Source organism: Toxotes jaculatrix, chromosome 5, assembly GCF_017976425.1.
Source record: "Toxotes jaculatrix isolate fToxJac2 chromosome 5, fToxJac2.pri, whole genome shotgun sequence".
In the NCBI taxonomy this organism is placed as follows: domain Eukaryota; kingdom Metazoa; phylum Chordata; class Actinopteri; family Toxotidae; genus Toxotes; species Toxotes jaculatrix.
Window position 1 is genome coordinate 8,688,576 of NC_054398.1, and position 19,267 is coordinate 8,707,842.

The 19,267-nt window shown below is 42.4% G+C and overlaps 1 protein-coding gene across 1 annotated transcript in view; it reads right to left on the minus strand.

The window, feature by feature from the left end:
• Positions 1 to 19,267, minus strand: part of LOC121182222 (neural-cadherin-like) — a 78,940-nt gene that overhangs the window by 20,794 nt on the left and 38,879 nt on the right. Inside the window, exons 9-22 of the mRNA XM_041038615.1 lie at positions 18,618 to 18,786; positions 17,779 to 17,949; positions 17,244 to 17,416; positions 14,087 to 14,254; positions 12,307 to 12,556; positions 10,945 to 11,072; positions 10,346 to 10,532; positions 8,463 to 8,606; positions 6,745 to 7,028; positions 4,619 to 6,227; positions 3,701 to 3,794; positions 2,655 to 2,839; positions 1,445 to 1,674; positions 665 to 942 (exon numbers count right to left, since the gene is read on the minus strand). Coding sequence (XP_040894549.1) covers positions 665 to 942; positions 1,445 to 1,674; positions 2,655 to 2,839; positions 3,701 to 3,794; positions 4,619 to 6,227; positions 6,745 to 7,028; positions 8,463 to 8,606; positions 10,346 to 10,532; positions 10,945 to 11,072; positions 12,307 to 12,556; positions 14,087 to 14,254; positions 17,244 to 17,416; positions 17,779 to 17,949; positions 18,618 to 18,786 — 4,070 coding nt within the window. The remainder of the gene's footprint in view (positions 1 to 664; positions 943 to 1,444; positions 1,675 to 2,654; positions 2,840 to 3,700; positions 3,795 to 4,618; positions 6,228 to 6,744; positions 7,029 to 8,462; positions 8,607 to 10,345; positions 10,533 to 10,944; positions 11,073 to 12,306; positions 12,557 to 14,086; positions 14,255 to 17,243; positions 17,417 to 17,778; positions 17,950 to 18,617; positions 18,787 to 19,267) is intronic.

Consider the following 19,267-nt stretch of genomic DNA (forward strand, 5'->3'; position numbering starts at 1 on the left):
TGCTAATCCCCTTGCCCTATATTTATTTAATCTGGGCATTAGTGTGTGCGTGAAATGAACTGCATGCTGTTTCTTCTGTGATAGACTACCACAGAGGCCTATTCATTTGAAGGTGAAGGCCTTTATATTGACTGCAGATGTTTATCAATAGATAGGGTTAATATTCATGGTACTCCTTAATGACCTTGATAAAAAGGCTGTGTTCATTATTTACTGTTAAGTTCTGCAAAACACAGCCCACCAGAGCTTTAAAATTATCGATATCAGGCTTTAAATCTACAGACCTAATATACAAATCTCTGCAAGATACACTCAGAGCTCAGTTTTAAGAATTTATGCACATACATGTACATTGCTTCCATGGCAAACACACCAAAGCCTTATAAAAAAAAAATCCTGCTACTCTATATTCAGCTGACAACACAGCAGAGCAGCTCAAGTTAAGTTAGGTGAAGTTACAGGTGAAGGAGAGTTTCCTCATGAGAGACACCATTAGTAATTCTGGGCTCACTTTCCAAGATGCCACTCTTCCAATAAGTCTAAGAAAACAAGAGAGAAGACTGCAGCACATCAGGAAACTCTTATTTCTGTTTTTTTTATGTCTTTGAAGAGCTTCTTTATTCAACTCCACTCCTCCTTGAACAACTGCAGACATGCCTCTCACCTGTATCCGTTCTGGGTGTCGATGCAGGTCCCCCCATTAAGGCAGGGGTTACTGGGGTAGGCGGAGCAGGGTTGGTGGGTCATTTCCCTGGCAGCGCAACCACACACAGCCGAGGATGTCACCTTCACTGAGGCCAGGGATAAAGCACCTGAGTCTACCAGGGTGGGCGAGTCACTGATGCTTAACTGCGTGGAGCAGCCGCTGGATGTCTTGCAGTCTGTACGCACACACTCATCTACCTGCACCTGGCTCACATTCACACGCAGCAGTGACTGCAGCTGCGGAGAATCAGAACAGGGAAAAAGGGAGGATGTGAGGGAGACAAAAAATGGGAATTACAGTAATTGTCACTGAAGATACAAGGGTTTGTATCTTTAGTGTCCCGATGAGGGCTACACAGTGATATACATTTGAAGGGATAAAATGATTTCACAAGCAATGCATAAGAGGAAGTCTAATCTACATAAACGCTTTCGATATTCTATAACTGCTTGTGTTTAAAGGGGCGAAGCATTAAAGCACAATGGACGAATCACAGTGAAGCACAATGAAAACATGGAAGAAAGAAAGCGTGTTACAAAAAGAGGGGAGACAAAGACAGCAAACGGATGGGAGAGACAAAGACACATGACAGGGCCAAGCAGTAAACAGACAGAAAGTTGGTGTGAAAATAAAAGGGCAGATAAAAGGCCCTGTTATCTCTTCCCCCTCAAGCTCCCAGGTGCATCACATGATATATGAGCATTGATCTCTATCTATCTGACATGATGGTATATATACCTTCTTTTTATGTGCGGCGAGGACAGCATGCAGTTTCTCCCGGCGCAGGTAGCCATTATCAGTTAGCACATAGAAATGAATGTCCACTGTTTTTTCCTCTCTGTCTGCTACGCTGAAAATGTTGATGCTCCCCGGTCTGACGGACAGGGTTTCAGACAGGAAGTCCCAGAACATCTCCAGCCGACTCTTTCCCTCGACGTTAGAGTCGATAAAATCTCTCGCTGTAATGCCTTCAGGAGACAAAGGGAGCGGGGGTTCATGTAATAAGAACTACTGACTCGTCAATGACATCTACAGAGTTGATCAAAGTCTACCAAGTTCCTGATTCCATTAGCACAAGAGGTAGCCTGACAGCCCCCTCTATTGATCCATTTCGTCACCGAATCATCCATAAGGTGAATGAGCTGTGACGCAGTCAAGTAAAAATTGTTTATTTCTTCACTGAAATAAAGTTAGGAGTTTTGAATAACTGTCTTGTACAAAACATTTTAATGGCCGGAACATCAATCACATTTGTGGTGCCACCTTCCAATAATATCTGCAGAATGTGGGCAGTCATCTTTAATCTCCAAAAATGATAATGACTTGGAGTCAGAGGCATCCATAATAGCCTTCGACTCTGTTCGCCGAATGGCTTTTTAAATGTCAAGGACTTTACCTGACACTTCCAAATTGACCTTTATAACTCCGATTTGCTCTGAGAGACTGACAGAAAAATGAACACTAACATAAACTTCAAAGTGTTGAAGAAGAAGAAGAAGAAGGAAACTCTTACCAACAAGAACTGTGAATAGTTGCTTTACAATGCTTAGAAATGCTAAATAATGCAAGTATTAAAATTTCTCTTGACAGCCTATTATTTCAGCGTTAACTGGATTGACAACCTGATAATCATTCAATGAAAAGTACCAATTTATTCATGCCTGTGGCCTGTCTCTTTCAACATCAGCTTCAAAAAGGAATTTAACAACAGCAGCGGCAACAAAGAGCAAGCTTTCTGTTTTGTGGAGGATGCCTGAGACCGGGAATCCAACTGAAAAACAATTACACTCAATATTTTTTGGACTTATAGTTGAGGGGTTTGTGTAGAGACATACCAGGTAAACTGAACTGAACTGTTACCACAGCAACACCCATCCACGTACGGAGCTTCAAAATTAACACAGCGTTTATGGCATCAGGTGAGTCAGTGCGTTTCGACTAACACTACCTGTCAAGCGGAGCGAGGCAGACGACAGGATGGCTTTTTCCTCCAGCTCCCTCACATGGACTCTGACACCTGACATCACATCGGGCCACACCCCATCAGACACCCCGACCCTCAACCAGTAGCTGCCTGCTGGAGTGTTCTGTCGGACGGTCAGCACTCCTGAGCTCTGGTTCAGACTGAAGTATCTGAGAAAAGCAGAGGAGCTGTTAAGTATGAAAAGACGGCTTCAGTGGACGATGAGAGAAAAAAAAAAAAAAGACAAGAGGCTTCTTTGGCTCCTAAGCTCTGTTTCAGAGGGAAAATACCTGACAGATGGCAGACAGACAAGTGGAGAATTGGTCAGCTGTAGCTGGGTTTCCTCCAGCAGGAAGTGAATGCAAATTCATTTTCAAAAAAACAAACAAACAAAGAACCCCCCCAAAAAACAGACACAGCCAAGAGAAGAAGAAGAAGAAGAAGAAGAAGAAGAAGAAGAAGAAGGAGAAAAAGCCTAATTCTTTGGCTCCAAAAAAGCTCCTAAAAGAGCTTGATAGTTGTCATGGTAACTGTCAGAAATTGTCATATGAATAGAACAAATATGCAATTGGTATTTCTAATCTGATCTTGAGGGTGTGAATACTGAATAGCTGCACAAGGCCCCTGATGGAGTCAGACCATGCTCGTACAGGCTGTTTCATCTTGGGAACATCATACAGGTGGACCGAGATTGTTTGTTTGAATCTGATTGCATTTTCTAGAATGGCAATCACTGTTGACGGCTATGATTAAAGTCCCTTTGGAAAGTGTAGTTTATATTAGTGGACAGGGAATTGGATCTAAGATTAGGAGAAGTACCTGTTAGGCATGTTTCAGGCCGGGTGTTATCACTGAAAGAGACCTTGTTAGAGAAATACAACGCTGAGTCCACATCCTCCTTATTTTTCAGATTCTAGACTGTTGGCAGCTCCTCTGGTACTGTAGTGCTTTAGCACTTGTACTTGTGCTGCACATTTGGAGATCAGCATGTTTTCAGAAAAAATTTTATGCATTTAACAGTGAGCTCTTACTTGGCTGCGCTTGTCTCCAGAGTGTAGGTCTTGTTGTCCCAGTCATCAGGATCTGGGGCATACACCTTCCCCAGTGCCGCATTTGCCATCCTTCCTGTTCAAGGTAAACACGCATGCACACGCACCACACACACGCGCGCACACGCACGCACACACACACACACACACACACACACACACACACACACACACACACGCACACACACACACACACACACACACACACACACACACATTGATTCCGTCTGGACAGAATCTGCTGATGCCAACACTTATCTTTTCGTCCCTCTCTTCTCCTTATCTTGCATTCTTGTGTTCTGTTCTACTTATTATGCTCATAACTGTGGAGCCCCACTGCTGGAATGAATAGGCTCTCAGTGCTCCACTTCAGAGAGCGTGGAGCTTAAGGAAGCAGGGCTATCTCAGTATGGATTATGTTATTATCGACCTGCAGTGCCAGAGCACTGCAGCTGGGTAAACAATGGCAGCCTGGATGAGTCACGGCACTCCTGTTTTCCACAATTACCAAAACTGCCATGTAGCTGAGTGTGCGATCAAAACACTAACAAGCCAACATACCTAACCAACTTACCTGGAGGGTGAAAACACTACAAAAAAACCCCAGAAGAATCATGATCCTTATCATAATGTGATGTTCAGATGAGCTTTAAGCATAGGGGTTGGCAAGGGAAGAATATGCTGAGGGCTTGGGAAAGGATTTGACAACGATATTACCATAACAAAACACCGTTAGAATGTAAAAGGAAGAGCGCAATTATGAATTCCAGACTACACCGAGCAGGTATGGGAGTGAAAACTTTTCCCTTCAGCTGTAGGCTCAGTTTCCCCGCTTCACTCAAGCTCTATATTGAAAACATGGGGCAAAGAGAATGAAATGAGGGGAAGCGAGCAACTCACCCTTGCGGCTATGCACATAGACATCTTTCTCTCCTGCCTGATGGGCGTTATCATTCTGGTCGCCGATGGTGATTGTGAGCGTGTTGGTGGCTGTCACTGGCGGATTGCCGCTGTCAATCATAATCACGGGCAAGTGGAACTCACTCTGCCTTTCCCTGTCAAATCTCCGCAGGGCAGTGAGCGTGGCAGAGCCGTTCCCATGATCCTGTAGGTGGAAGTCGATAGAGTAAAGTGAGGGCAGGGAGAGAAAGAAAGGAGGCCCATGCTCTGGGGAGTCTCTGTCCACAACGTGAAGCAGAGTTGAGGTCCTGTTGAGCCAGACCACTTGAGGTGCTGGACTGTTTTCCCACAGCACAGGAGTGTAGGCTGTCTCCAGCTCTGGCCCGTTGTCATTCACATCTAGCAGCGGCAAGTGGACCGTGACACTGCCAGTCAGCGCCGGGGTGCCCTGGTCTGTCGCCATGACGACCAGTTCATAACCTGTCACTGTCTCCCTATCCAGTGGCCTGGTGACTGTGACCACACCGGCTTGGCTGACTGTAAAATGTCCATATGGGTCAGACTGGGGGAGAATGCTGTACAAAATCTCCCCGTTCAGACCAGAGTCAGAGTCAGTGGCCACGACCTGAATGATGCTGGTCCCTACAGTTGTGTCCTCAGATAAAGGGGCGAGCAGGTGGGAGCTCGGGGCAAACACAGGGGCATTATCATTCTCATCCTCCACTTGAACCAGACAGTGGATGAGGCTGGAGAAGTCAGAGTCCTCCACCTTAACGGTAAGGTTGAACCGCTGCTTCCCTGGCTTCTCAAAGTCCAGCTTCTGCTTCAGTCTCAGAGTGCCCACCTGCTCCAGTCTGTGGCTGACCATGTAGAAATGTTGCTCCGGGTCTCCAGCCACCACACTGAAGGTCAGCTGTCCATATGTGCCAGAGTCAGGGTCCACAGCGCTCAACTCCAGAACAGAGGCATCTTCATTAGTGCTCTCTGGCACACGAGCACCACACCAGTCCTCTCTAAACTTTGGGACGTGGTCGTTGATGTCTGTTACGACTATAGTGGCAGTGGCTGTACCTGTCATACCCCCGCCATCCCGCGACTCCACCACCAGCACGTGGCTGTCTGCAAACTCCCGGTCCAGACCCTCTGCTGCCACAGATATGGTGCCGGTACTGGAATCAATAGTGAAGAGGTCTGCGTTGTTGGCATTGTGCGCATTCTCAGTAATCCTGTAGGTGAGGATTGCGTTCTGACCTACGGCTGCATCGTCAAGGTCTACCGCTGTCATTTCAACAACAAACGTTCCAGGGGGGGAGTTCTCCGCCACGCTACTGTGGCAATTATCAGGGGCACAGGAGAAGGTGGGGGCATTGTCATTGATGTCCCACACGTTAATAATAACATCCGTGAAGCCGGTAAGTCCCTCGCCCTCTTCGTCCGTTGCCATGACGACAAAGCGCCAGACGGCACGCTCTTCCCGGTCCAGAGTGCGCTGGGCATACATCTCCCCCGTGATGTCGTTGATCATGAAGTGTGACTCTGCCCCTTGGCCATGAATGGAATAGCGTATGGCGCCCTGGTCTGCATCTTTGTCTGGGTCAGTAGCTGTCACCTGCAGAGATAAAGGCAGCTTCTTAAGAAAATGGATATTCATTCATCCAGTCGAACCCAAATTACTGCCTCCTCTTATCTCTTTTCAGCTGTCACACGGGTCTTCTTTGCTTTGGGATTTTTTAGACAGCCCATTTAAGTGTTTGCACTTTTTCCTGACCACCTAAATTAAAGCAATGAGCTCTGATCAGACATGTTTCTTGCATCTGGCCCCTGAGTGGGTCTGACAGCTTTACTGTTGAATTTCTCCACACAGGATCCATCAGTGCTGTCTCTCTAACTTGCTGGCGTGTTAATTCTATAATGTTTCAAACTGTAAATAATAAAGGTCTCACAGCAGATACACAGAAATAACATTAAGATACTCTGAGCGATACTTTGCCACTATGTGCAGCTACACTTAGAACACATTTTGAGAGGCTGTTCATTAAAACAAAAGCTTTCTGAAGATAATTACAGTCAATACTGAAAAAACTGCAGTGTAAAACCTCTTATCTGTAATCATCTCAGCTTCTCACCTGTAGTACAAACACAGGCGACCCATCAAGCTCCTCTGTGACAGAGCCATAGTACTCATTCATGGAGAACACCGGCGCCTCGTCGTTCTTATTAACCACAGTGACCACCACGGCGGCGTAGTCTTCCCACTTCCCGTCGGAGGCAAGTACCAGTAGCTTGTATCTCTTCTGCTGCTCATAGTCCAGTGGCTGGGCAATAAAGATCGTGCCCACCTCTGGCTCGATGTCAAAAACACCACCTTTGTTGCCAGATGTTATCTGGTAGCGCAGCTTGGCATTGGCCCCTGTGGCAAGAATTACAAAGATGCATGACCGGGAGTGTGAAATAACAGTCCTCATTCTGCAAAATAAACAGTTTTATAACAAGGTTACTAAAATCCAAATGTGAAGCACTTGTACACGTAAGTGTAGCAACATGCTGAATACCTCAGAATTGCCCCTTTTCTTATTTTTAGTGGAAGCACTATAATAGTGGCAACAACAGAGGAGCATAACCACAAGGGTATTACACCTCATTTCCTCTGAGACCTGAGCGTTAGTAGGTTTTCATGTATCCCTTTCTTGTTTTGATTACTTAATTAAATGGAAACTTTGTACCTCATCTCCTCGGCTTTAATCAGATACTAATTAAAAAAAGAGTGCCGAAAAAGTAAAGGGGAGAATGAGAGTGAAAAGAAGCATAATGCACTCTGATAGTTCCCTCAAGGGAATGATTTTTGAGGCCTGAGAGAGGGTGGAGGGATGTAGTTTAGTAAAGGGGAAGTCAGTATCTCAACTTATCCACTGTGTCTCCATGGAGACCATCCAATCTACTGATTTAACATTTGAATAGATAAGATAATCTCCTGGAATGTACAGTCTTCGCTTTCAATCATCCTGTTGGGTTAAAGTAGCTACAATCCCATGTAAATACACTAATCTGTACTATTAACACAACCCTAGTTGACAAAGTGCTCTCTGCCTCCCACAGGGATCTGGCAGGCTTACAGCAGTCAAGCCCAGGGTGGAGTTTTTAAACAAGACAGATTGAGGGTAGCCTCTCAGGCGCAAGTGCAACAGTATTGTAACTTTAATGTTGGGGGTTGGTGTTATTCCACAGCTATTCATCATTAGTGCTGCAACCCGGCCTAAGCTGCACCCCCGCTCGCCATAAATACTTGATTAACGGACCTAAACATGCCTGATAAAGGGATCTTAGGCTACTGCTGAACGGAGGATGAGCAACTGCTTTATTGCTTAAAACCCGCCCACCTACTGTGTGGGAGCTTGTCACTCTTTTTGGAACATATGTGCTACAGTGCATTACCGAGCACTCAAATGACGACTGCTAAATCTAGCACACCGCATGATTTCAACAGAGCTCAGGCCAGATTGGGAAAGACTGCCCACAGGGTCACTTTATGTATTATGCTACAAATGCAGGCAATCTTGCAAAAAGGTGCCTACTTGGCACACAACTCACTGCTGGAAGAATGACTGATAGACTGCCAGAATAATTCTGTTATTTCACGAGAGTGAGTCTGGTGAAAGATAAATAAAGTGCAGTCTGGAAACTTCTGTAAAGTTTCAAAGAGGCTCACAAAAAAAAAAAAAAAAAACCTTTCATGTCGGTTCTAGTTGGCTTGTTTCTTTAACCTTTACTTCTAGGAAGTGACATCAGTAAAGTCTTCACGGGACCCAGTCTCAACAGACTCCGTCTGCTGCCTCATCAAGCATACCTTCATCCTCGTCATTAGCGCTAACAGTGACAACAGCCAGCCCCACATCTGCATTCTCGTCGACACCGACTTCATACAGTCGCTGAGCAAAGACTGGTTTGTTGTCGTTGACGTCGCTGATGAAAACCCTCACATACGCTGTGTCTGCAAGAATGACAGAATGGCAGAAGATTAAATGACGCAGCACACGAACAAACACGCACACATACACACACACACGCAGTTAGCCAAACACTGTATGTGTGTATCCTCCTTCCATCTGTTTATTGATTTTACAATTCATTGTCACTGTTTAGTAGAGGAGAGGCACTTAACCCGACGCAATGTGCCTCATTGACATGGAAATCAGACAAAACATTATTCACAAAGATGTGCTGTAAATTACATAAATTATTCATTTTGTCAAGAGTTTATTGTTTTAACAGGGGAAACTGTTTTCTACAGAAAGAATAACAGTAATGGGGCTAAACCTCTTCAACAAGCTGCTTTTTTGCAGAGAGTAGATAAAGAACCTCTCTACTGGGAAGGTTAAATATTTATAAGATGACAAGTGTTTGTGTCTTATCGGTGCCCTCCTCATTACGCTGTTTATTCCTTTAGTTAGAAAGCGTAAATTATCTGCTCGCAGAACACATGGGTGACATGTTAATTTGGAGCTGCTGCGGTAAGAGATGATGGTGGTGGAATGTAGCCCTATTTCCTCTTCTTGTTTTTACATTTACCTCCTCCTCTTGGTGTATCCCAGGGGTAACGCAGAGAGACAGGTAATGTTTGCAGAGGAGGTGAGCCCTTCTGGATGTGGGAGATACGTTGCACAAGACACAGCTAGGGCTCATTGCAAATGCTAAGCAGCCCTGGCAACCCTGGAGAGAAGGCTTTGCTACTCCAAAACATCACCTTTTACCCCCTAATACCTCCTTCGCAAACACTGGCAAAAGACCCACTTCTGAATACAAAACGTCATATTACGTCACTCCAGATCCGGATTGAGTTTTTACGACTGCCAAAATGTCACAAAGAGAACATGGATACCAAGAAAGTCATACTGGTTAAATATTGAACAAAGAAAATTAAAAATGGGGAGAGAAAAAAAAAAAAGCGTGTGGGCGATGTGACAAAAACAGAGGGTGCCAAGCTATCTCTGAGCTATTTTCACATGGAAGAGAGTGAGGCTGTCTGGTCATGGCAGTGGAATAAATTCAATTAAATTAAGATCACTTTTCAAAGTCAAACCTAAGGTGTAAATGTATGCAATGTAATGCCATTACACTCTGTTTAAAGAACAGCGGCCAGAGGGAGCGCTCCTCATAGCTGAGTTTTCAGTGTTGCCATGTGGGCTTATAGGGAAACAACGATGCTACTTTTTATGAATAGGACATTTCACCAGGGCGGATGTCACTTCAGCTAATTCTGACAACTTATATAGCTTCCTAGAATGTAACAACAATGAAAAAAAACCCAACTATTTCTATTATTAAAAAGGACAAGTTTACACTAAATCTGTGACTGACATTGACTTATTACTTGCAACATTTGAAATGAATAGTAATAAACCTTAAGATGGGCTTAGAAGTAGTACAACATTTTGGGAAATACCACTTTCATGTCTTTAAGTTATAAATGAAGCTATAGTAAGCAGCCAGTCAGCATAGCTTAGCATGAAGACTGTAAACAGGGGGACACAGCTTCCCCTTGTTTTTATATTTACTGTACAGACATAAGAGTGGTGTAAATCTGACCCTCATCTGGCAAAATATGAATTAAGAGCATCCCCAAAATGTTGAACTTTTCATTTAATGAAATGAAGCAAAATGTCAATTCATGCGTTTTACTGCTAGATGACAAAGTCTAATGTCATTATTAAAATCCCCATAATTTCAAACCTGAGTTTGGCTGTTTGTTCTTGCCAGGTCGTGCTGACTCCTGGCCATCTTCTGACTGAACTTCCAACAAATAGGAGCTGCGGGCCTCGCGATCAAACACAGCTTCTGTGTAAATGATCCCAAGTTCTGGGTCAATGCGGAACAGATGGTGGTCGCCACTGCTGTCACTCAGAAGTGAGTAAGTGATCTGCGGAGCACAGGGAATGTGAAAATTAAGCTGCTACATTCCTTCAAGCAATAACCTGCAGAAACAGCAGAAATTAAAGGCTTTGTAGCGGAACATGTTGGAAGGTCTCTATTATATTCCCAGATACTGTCTTCTCATTAAAGGCAAAATCAGATCGATATACTCTGTCCCACCGATATTGTCACAGTCAGTCACACAGCTGCGATGGCACAGTTCACCCCGACAACTCTGAAACAAAAGCCTCTGCGCTTAAGGGATTGTGGTGTGATGTTACAGCATGCTCCTCTCTAGCGTTACAAGGATAGTTTTAGCAAGCTAAAATAAGCCTGCAGATGTGGTTGAAGAGATTTCTGTCAAACCTCTTCACTCTTCTGTACCTGCACAACACAAAGACAAGTAGATAAGCACAAACCTCTCCATTAAGACCCAGGTCTTTGTCATGGGCAGACACTTGGAGAACGGAAGTCCCTATCTGGGCTCCTTCTGTCACCGAGGCCTCATAGATGGAGGAGGTGAAAAATGGAACGTTGTCATTGACATCTGGGGAGAGAAGAGAGATTTAGTAGGAAATAAAGGCAATGTGTTAAAGATAACAGGTAGTAAATTCTTAAGCATCCAAAGATGTATCCTCCATAACTGCACACATTAAAGATTTAGGAGCACATGAACTCGATGCTGTACTTCATGAATAAAAGAAAGATCAACTGAACCTTTGGCCAAGGGCAATCAATATGTTTGTGAAATCTCCGACAAACCTCAGAAAAAAGTAGCTTTATATAAATATAAGTAGTTACATATACATGTATGTATGTATATATATATATATATATATATATATATATATATAACTACTAATATGTGTTTAGAGTATTCAGACCCTTTCACTTTTTCACGTTTTGTTATGTTGCAGCCTTATATTAAAATAATTTTAAAATTAATTTTCCCTCATCAATCTACACCAGATTTTAGCTAATTTATTAAAACGGAAATACTCAAATATCACATTGACATAAGTGTTCAGACCCTATGCTATGACACTGGTAATTCATTACAGGTACCTCCCATTTCTCTCAAACATCTCTGATTAGAGTCCACCTGATTGGATGAGGGAAAGCAGAACAGAGTAGAACACAATTCTTAATGAAAACCTGGTCCAGAGTTCTCAGAACTTCAGTGTGAGTAGAAGGTTCACCATCCAACAGGATAATCATCCTAACGACCTTGACGATCCCTCATCCAACCTGACAGAGTTTGAGAGGATCTCCAGAGAAGAATGGAAGAAAATCCCCAAATCCATTTCGTTGCGTCATACCCAAGAAGACTCAAGGCTGTAATCACTGCCAAAGGTGCTTCAACTAAGTACTGATGAAAGGGTCTGAATACTTATGTCAATGTGATATTTCAGTTTTTCCTTTGTATTAAATTTACTACATTATCTGAACATCATCCTTATTGAGTGTAGATTAATGAGGGAAAAAATTAATCTAAATGATTTCAGAATAAGGCTGATACATAGCAAGATATGGAAAAAGGGAAGAGGACTGAATACTTTCTGAGCTTGCGAGCTATTATATATGTTTTATTACCAATGCAACCAATTGGTTATGACATTTTGACAATTAATTTAATCAGTAAATTATTACTGGTTACAGTCAGTAATGAACATATAGTTGAGAATATTAATAAAAGCTGCTAATAGAACGATAAGGTCTGCCAATTTCAATTTCCTATGAAAGAACAAAGACAATTAAAGTAGGAAAAGTAAATATCATGCCTGTTATATTGACATAAACTGTAGTGAAAGCTGCAAGAGGCACTGCAGCCACGTTCTGCGCTCGGACCCGGAGAGAGAAAAAGGGTGTGGTCTCGTAGTCCAATGGCTCGGACACCAGAATGGACGCAGAGCCATCTTCTCGGTTGGGTGAGAGGTAGAAACGAACTGGCATGTTGGTTTCAGGGACCATCCCATCCTCCAGGTTGTAGGTCACCCTCGGGTCACCGAGCTGAGAAGTCGCCTTGATTGTCTGGATAGGATGAGAAATGAGACCATGAATTGAAAGCCTAGACATCAGGTTATGTTAAAATTAGGGAAGATACAAAAAAACCCAAACAAGCAGCAGAAAACAACATTTATTCGCCTTCTTGTCGAGAGTCAGATGAGGAGATCGATATCACCCTTGTGTCTGTCCCTTAAGCACAGTGACAGGAGATGATTAGCTTAGCATAAACACTGGAAGCAGGAGGAAACAGCTAGCCTGGCTCTGCCCAAATGTAACAAAAAATCTCTTTACCAGTTATGGAGACTCCACTCGTGCATCCAGCTAAAAAGTTAATGCCACAGCACATAGCCTCAACTTGTTGTTTTACATTTCAGCTGTGTGCGGAGGATATAAACAAAATATATGGTGTTAATTTGGGAACTTTAGAGGTAGTGGGAGTATGTTTTTAAGTCTGGACAGAGGCGGGCCAGCTGTTTCCCCCTGTGCTTACAGTCTTCATACTACCTAAGCTAATTTGTCTTTTGGCCCTGGCTTCATGCTTAATACTCAACTGCTTTGAGCTGCTAACCAACCAAAAATAAGGTTGTTATTCTTGGCTCAGGGACAGTATTACATTTTGGAAATTGTGCTCTTTTGCTTTCTGGCACTGAGTCAGATTATAAGCTAGAGCTCTGAGGCAATGAGCTTAGTTTAAGATGAAGTCTAGAAACGGTCAATCTGGCAAGGAATGAGATACAGTGTGTTAATTAGTGAGCTCTAGAGCTGCGGGTAGGCATATTTTTTAAACTTTGAACATAGCCAGGTTAGCTGTTTCTCCCTCCTTTCAGAGTATATGCTGAGCTAAGCTGATAGGCTTCAGGCTATAGCTCCATAATTAATGTCACGACATCAGAGAGGTGTCAATCTTCTCATCCAAATCTTGACAAGAAAGCAAATAAGCGTATTTCCCAAAATGTTGAACAGCACCTTTAACAAGGATTCTCTGTGAGGTAAGTCAGGTAACATTTGTTTACATGTGAGATCAAATCGTATTTGTGGTTTGTAGACTGAGATTATGTTGGATTTTGTTTATTGTGATGACTGATTATCAGAGCAATAAACAGAGTCAAACCTGCTGTCTGAGCCCTGAAATGACCTTTTATCTCAAAGTGAAGACCTTGGGGGAAAAAAAGGACTTTTGTGTTCTCTCCGGATTGACAGCTATATATTTTTCACATCAAAGGAGACATCCTGAATGGATTTAATTAGCCTGTAGTCATGAAACTTGCTTAGCACATACGATCTAATGTCAGCTTTCTTCCACAGCATCAAACTGAATCACATTTACAGATTTTTCAGCGCACTGACGAGCTTTCAAGGGTGTATTCTGAGCACAAAGAGAACACAGAGTCTGAATAACTCCAACTGTGCACTAATCTAAGGAAAAAAGCAAGCAAACACTCAGCAGATTCAGTTACATGAATTCTAAATGGCCAGAGATAGAGAAACCAGCATAACAACATAAAGTATGTCTCGATATAAACAAAGTACCGGCAAAGTAACATGTACACATACCACTATGGGCGTGTCCCTGGCGGTGTTCTCAGGGATGACGACGCTGTAGCTCTCCTTTTCCCACTGCGGAGGCTGGTTCTTGACGTTGGTGATGGTGACTGCCAGCTCCACAGAAGTGTTTCGGTTTCCCCCGTCAGTTGCTATGATGTCCCGTGTAATGTAAGTCCTCTGTGGACGACAGTAACAGTTCAGAATCAATCAACATCTTATTTTAATAAACCATTAATTGTTAAATAATTATTAATATTTCATGGAAAAAGACCAAGCTTGTGAGGGTTTCTGATTTTCAAATGCATGAATTTGCTGCTCTCCCTTGTCTAAGTTCTATTATTTTAATTTAATATATTTGAAAATTAGCCCTCCTTGCTCAAAACAATTCATCTGAAGATCGGATTCCTCCTTGGATATTCTGATGACCAGTAGCCATCAGCCAAGCCAAGCAGCTTCCCTAACACATCACACCTTCATCTCATAAGACAACATACTAGAATAGCAACGCACACAGTATGTTCAGATGCCTAATGTATCATAGAAACTGTACTGAAATTGAATCATCTTTGAGTAAGGTGGATATATCTTCCACTGCAGCATTGGGATCTGGCCAGTGACAGCAAATTACAGCAATGACGATTAAATGTGCAGAGCTGGCTTCTTAAATAAACCTCTCTGTTATGTGAATAGGTGTGTAGCTGACGCTCTGAACATTCAGCTCATGATCAGCTGATTGGCGGTAATGACTTCTCGTTCCTGCCTGAACCCAAACTTGTTCTATGAACTCCATTGAGGAAATCATTTAATTAGTCCAAGAACAACAGACGCAGCTGTGTGAATCTTACAAAAATGTATTAAGATATAATTCATGTTGCACAAAGGCTCCTCTACTTTTGTTATTGTGCTATAATTGAACCGCCAGGAAATAAAGGGGTAAATTTGACTGAAGCACTGTATTTCATCAAAATGGACTCTGCAGGGGAAGCTGAAAATTTCCTTAAAAGGTCATTAGAGTGTTTGATACTGTTTATCTAAATTAGACAATGTGTAACATCAACATTAAACTCACACCAGAACTATGAAAAAAAGCCTCCAAAAACTGCCTAAAGGGCCTCATTTTGCCCACACAAGGTAATTTTATTTCATTCTAACCACTCACAGTAAAAGATAATGCAAGTCATAGTCATACCACTTTGCTAATGAAAAATTGCTCAAATAAGTATTCAGCTGTTAAGCTGTAACATTTCACCCATCAGCTGCATTATTCTATCAATGCAAATCATGGCCTAGCAACTCTATTATTGTGCTGCAGCAGCCAGATAAAAAGAAATCTCACTTAACTTCAAAATTACATTTTCTATTCCTGGGACAATCCAATTAGTATTTGTGAACAAGTACAACTCTTTTCCAAAGCTTGAAACCAGAGAACAAAGATTATAATCTGTGATGTTCAATGTAGACCCAGCAGCTGCTGCTTTTACAAAAAAAAAAAAAAAAAAAAAAAAAGAATGACTGGCTGACTTTGAGGTAACATCCAACCAGGGTTTAGAATTAAATTTGCAGTAATAGTATCAGATCTGAACCAGAAAAAAATATTCATAAAATATTCTGGATATGAACACAGAACCTTTTCCATCTTCTCGGCTTAATTCACCATGGAGCTGTACTGTACAGTGTGTTGACACTGCATGAGTTTGGCTCTGGTTGTAATATCTCAGGGCGTAAGAATATTGGCTGTTGTTCAATGGTCTATCTCCTTCATACTCCCCTGAAATGCTGCAAGTCAACTGGGGACTGTGCCGCACACTTAACTGTGAAGTGTGGTGTGAAAATTCAGCCTTAATACTTGTTCACTGTAACCAGACACTGTGACGAGAAAAATCAAAATAGAACAATGTCTCGGTCCGACCGAGACATTTAACATTTAATGAAATGCTTTTAAAATCTTAGTTACAGCACATAGATTGTGGGTTGATTCAAACAGCTTCTGAAGCCATCCTCAAATATGCAACAGCTTTGTTCAGCGAGGTTTTTGGGCTTACCGCTTTCAATTTTGCATGAGGTCAGCGGCAAATCTGCCGCAGACTTCTAACACCAGTCCGCTAACACCAGTATGCTAAATAATAGACGGCCTCTATAGTGCTATAGCAAGTTTCTAGGCAAAGAACAACTCTCAGATTTGAATAAGTGAAAGAGGAAAAAAGGAAGAAGAGTTCTGAAAGGCCACAGACAACATAAAAGTCTACAGCACACCAATGAAAAATGTGTTACATCACTTACACTTTGACACAGTTAATCACTTAAAGTACATCAATTAGTTGGCAAACATCAACTAGTGAAGGACAGCTGGCTTATCTCTATAGCTGGTTTTCACTGAACACAATCACTGAGGCATACAACTAAAATAATTCACTAAAAAAAGAACAGTTTAATTTACCTAGACAGAAATCCTCTTTGAAGTACTTTTCCCAAGCATACGGCTTAGCGTTTTAGTTTGTGAGAAGCTCTTAGCATTGAGGTAACAGTGCTTTGCAAGTTAAATCGCAAGCATAATCTTCCAGCCTCCGAATTGTTTCAGTTAATAGCCTTGAAATACATGGCTCGTCTTAAGCTGCTGCAGCACGCTGTCAGTCTCCTTATCAAAGTCTCAGGTGATAAATTAAAATTAAAGTAAAAAATAAAAATGAATTCAATATATCAAAGCCAGAGTATTTAAGATGGACAGAGCGTCTTGGTTTGTGATAATTAGCTTCTTAAAAACCTGTGCCGTCTTTTTTTTTTGGCAGCTACTGCAGGTTAGAGGAGAGGTTTTTAATTCATATTTAAAGGATCGTCTTTAGTAACAGACCAGCAAACAGAACTGTAGGTCATCAAATATAACCACAAGAATCCCAAGCTGTTAACATTTATTTTTAATAATTTGTTTAGCCTGAGTCTCCTTCCATCTTCTTTCTCTGTGGTCTTTCCATAAGCGGCACCTCTGGGAGCACACATACCCCAGATTGGGAGTAGCAGACAGAGGCACTTTGAGGTGGCTCATTCATTAACTTTGTTGACAGAGACCCAAAAGCCACTATGTGATACAGACTCTGTGTGTGTGTGTGTGTGTGTGTGTGTGTTTGTGCTGGCTGACAGAGAGTCTGCTAATAACTGCTGACTGACTGACCTGTGATATGGGCTGGTTAACGTAGACCCATCCAGTGACAGGGTTGACCTGCAGGTACTCAGGCTGCTCCAGGGACATGGAGTAAGTGATAGCTGCATTAGTGCCAAAGTCATCGTCGTGAGCTGCTACACGGAGGAAACTGGTACCGACCAAAGTGTCTTCTCTCAGAAAGTCTATAGGGGATAGAAATAATGCAGGTGCATTCAGTTTCCTGGTCAAAGTGTAGTGGTATATGAAGCTGAGGGTAAAGGGTAGGAAAGGTCAAACATGAGGGAAGTTAATGACATTTATTCTAGTGCAGAAGTAATTTAGGTTTTCACCAGGTTTCTTTAATGCCTATTTCTATTTAATGCCTATTATAATGCCAAGTCTCACACAGAGATGAAATTCATTAAGTGGGGGAATTTACTAAATTAAAGTAAAAGAAGATCATATAGCCCAGCACATCTCCACCTCACGCTGTTTACAGCATTTTTTTAAGGGTACTGCTTTGATGATACGATTTATATTTCATTTGGATACCAGCAACACTTACACTCATAGCGCAAATTCTCAAACTTGGGGCTATTATCATTCTGGTCCAGTATTTGGATGGTGAGCTGACAGATGCCGATGAGCGGCTCCTCCGCCCAATCAGTGGCCGTTACTGTAATTGAATACTCTCTCTGCCGCTCCCTGTCGAACCGCCTGGCTGTCACAATCACTCCTGTAAATACAGAACAATAATCAGCCCGTTCCCCGATCCCCGCCAAAACACACACACACACATGAATAAATATATATACTCATTCATCCATTCTGCAGTTCTCCAATTCACCCAGTCATGTGTACATCCATCCATCCAGCCATCAGTCCATATAACCATCCATCCGTCTATCTATCTAACCATCCACCCATAAATCAAGAAAACAAGTAAACAATTATAAATGTATTCTGAGTATGTCAAGCATTTCTTTCAAGTGTTTTGACTTTGTTATTAAATCCTGAGATGAAGACGACAGAGCACAAGCCTGAAAGAAAATGACTGACAGAACAACATGTTGACTCCACGTGTTATGACTTCAGATCAGCTTCACTACTTGCCCTTCCCTTCATTATGTAGGATCATTTTTATATACCGAAGAGACACAGCGAGCTTCGCCGGATTAAATGAAATGACGATCAATAAACACATTTTGGCATTTGACTTGTATTCTTGAAGACAGAAATTTGAATTATGTGAATGTGTCCTTACGTCTCAGATCACAGCTCAACTGCAATGACTGTGAGAGATGTCAATTACCATTAAAATGCACATGCTCTCTCTACAGTAAACTCTGTGCTTTATGTCTAATTGAGACCTTTTTTTGCCCAGACAATCCGTGACTGCTCTACCTGTGTCTGGATGAATTCTGAAGGCAGGCATGGCGCTGTCTCTGTGCATTAAGCCATATTTGACTTTTCCATTTGCTCCCTCATCTGCATCCACAGCATGCACTTGTAACACAAAAGTCCCCGTTGGCTGGTTCTCCAGCACTGAAGCCTGCTCACGATATTGCTGGCACTGCGATAGACAGAGGGAGGGGGAGAGGAAGAAGGAGAGGCACACAAATACAAGAAACAATTCTCATTTATGAGAATATGTTGTCAGAATGTTACATTAATAAGAATACAAGGATCAAAGAAAATAAACTCATTAAGTAGAAGGTCACTACGCACATAGAGGGAGGTACTGTGCATGAAACACAATATAGACGTTATAGATACAGTAGCACGCATCTATGGAAATGAAAACACTTGAGCTGATTTCTTTTGAAGAGCCAGCAGTGAATAGCTTTGTCTTAGCCAAGAATTCAATCCATTCCTTCTAATGAACATATGCCTCAGATAAAGAGCTGCTCTCTGGAGTCTTTCTTTTTTGTAATCAGATACAAATGCTAGCTACGCTTTCAACAGAATGACCATGAAAGAGGAAAAACAACAGGCAAGGAGGAGGAGTGAGAGTGAAACAGAGGGAGGGAGACGGATCAAAGGACGTGAGTGAG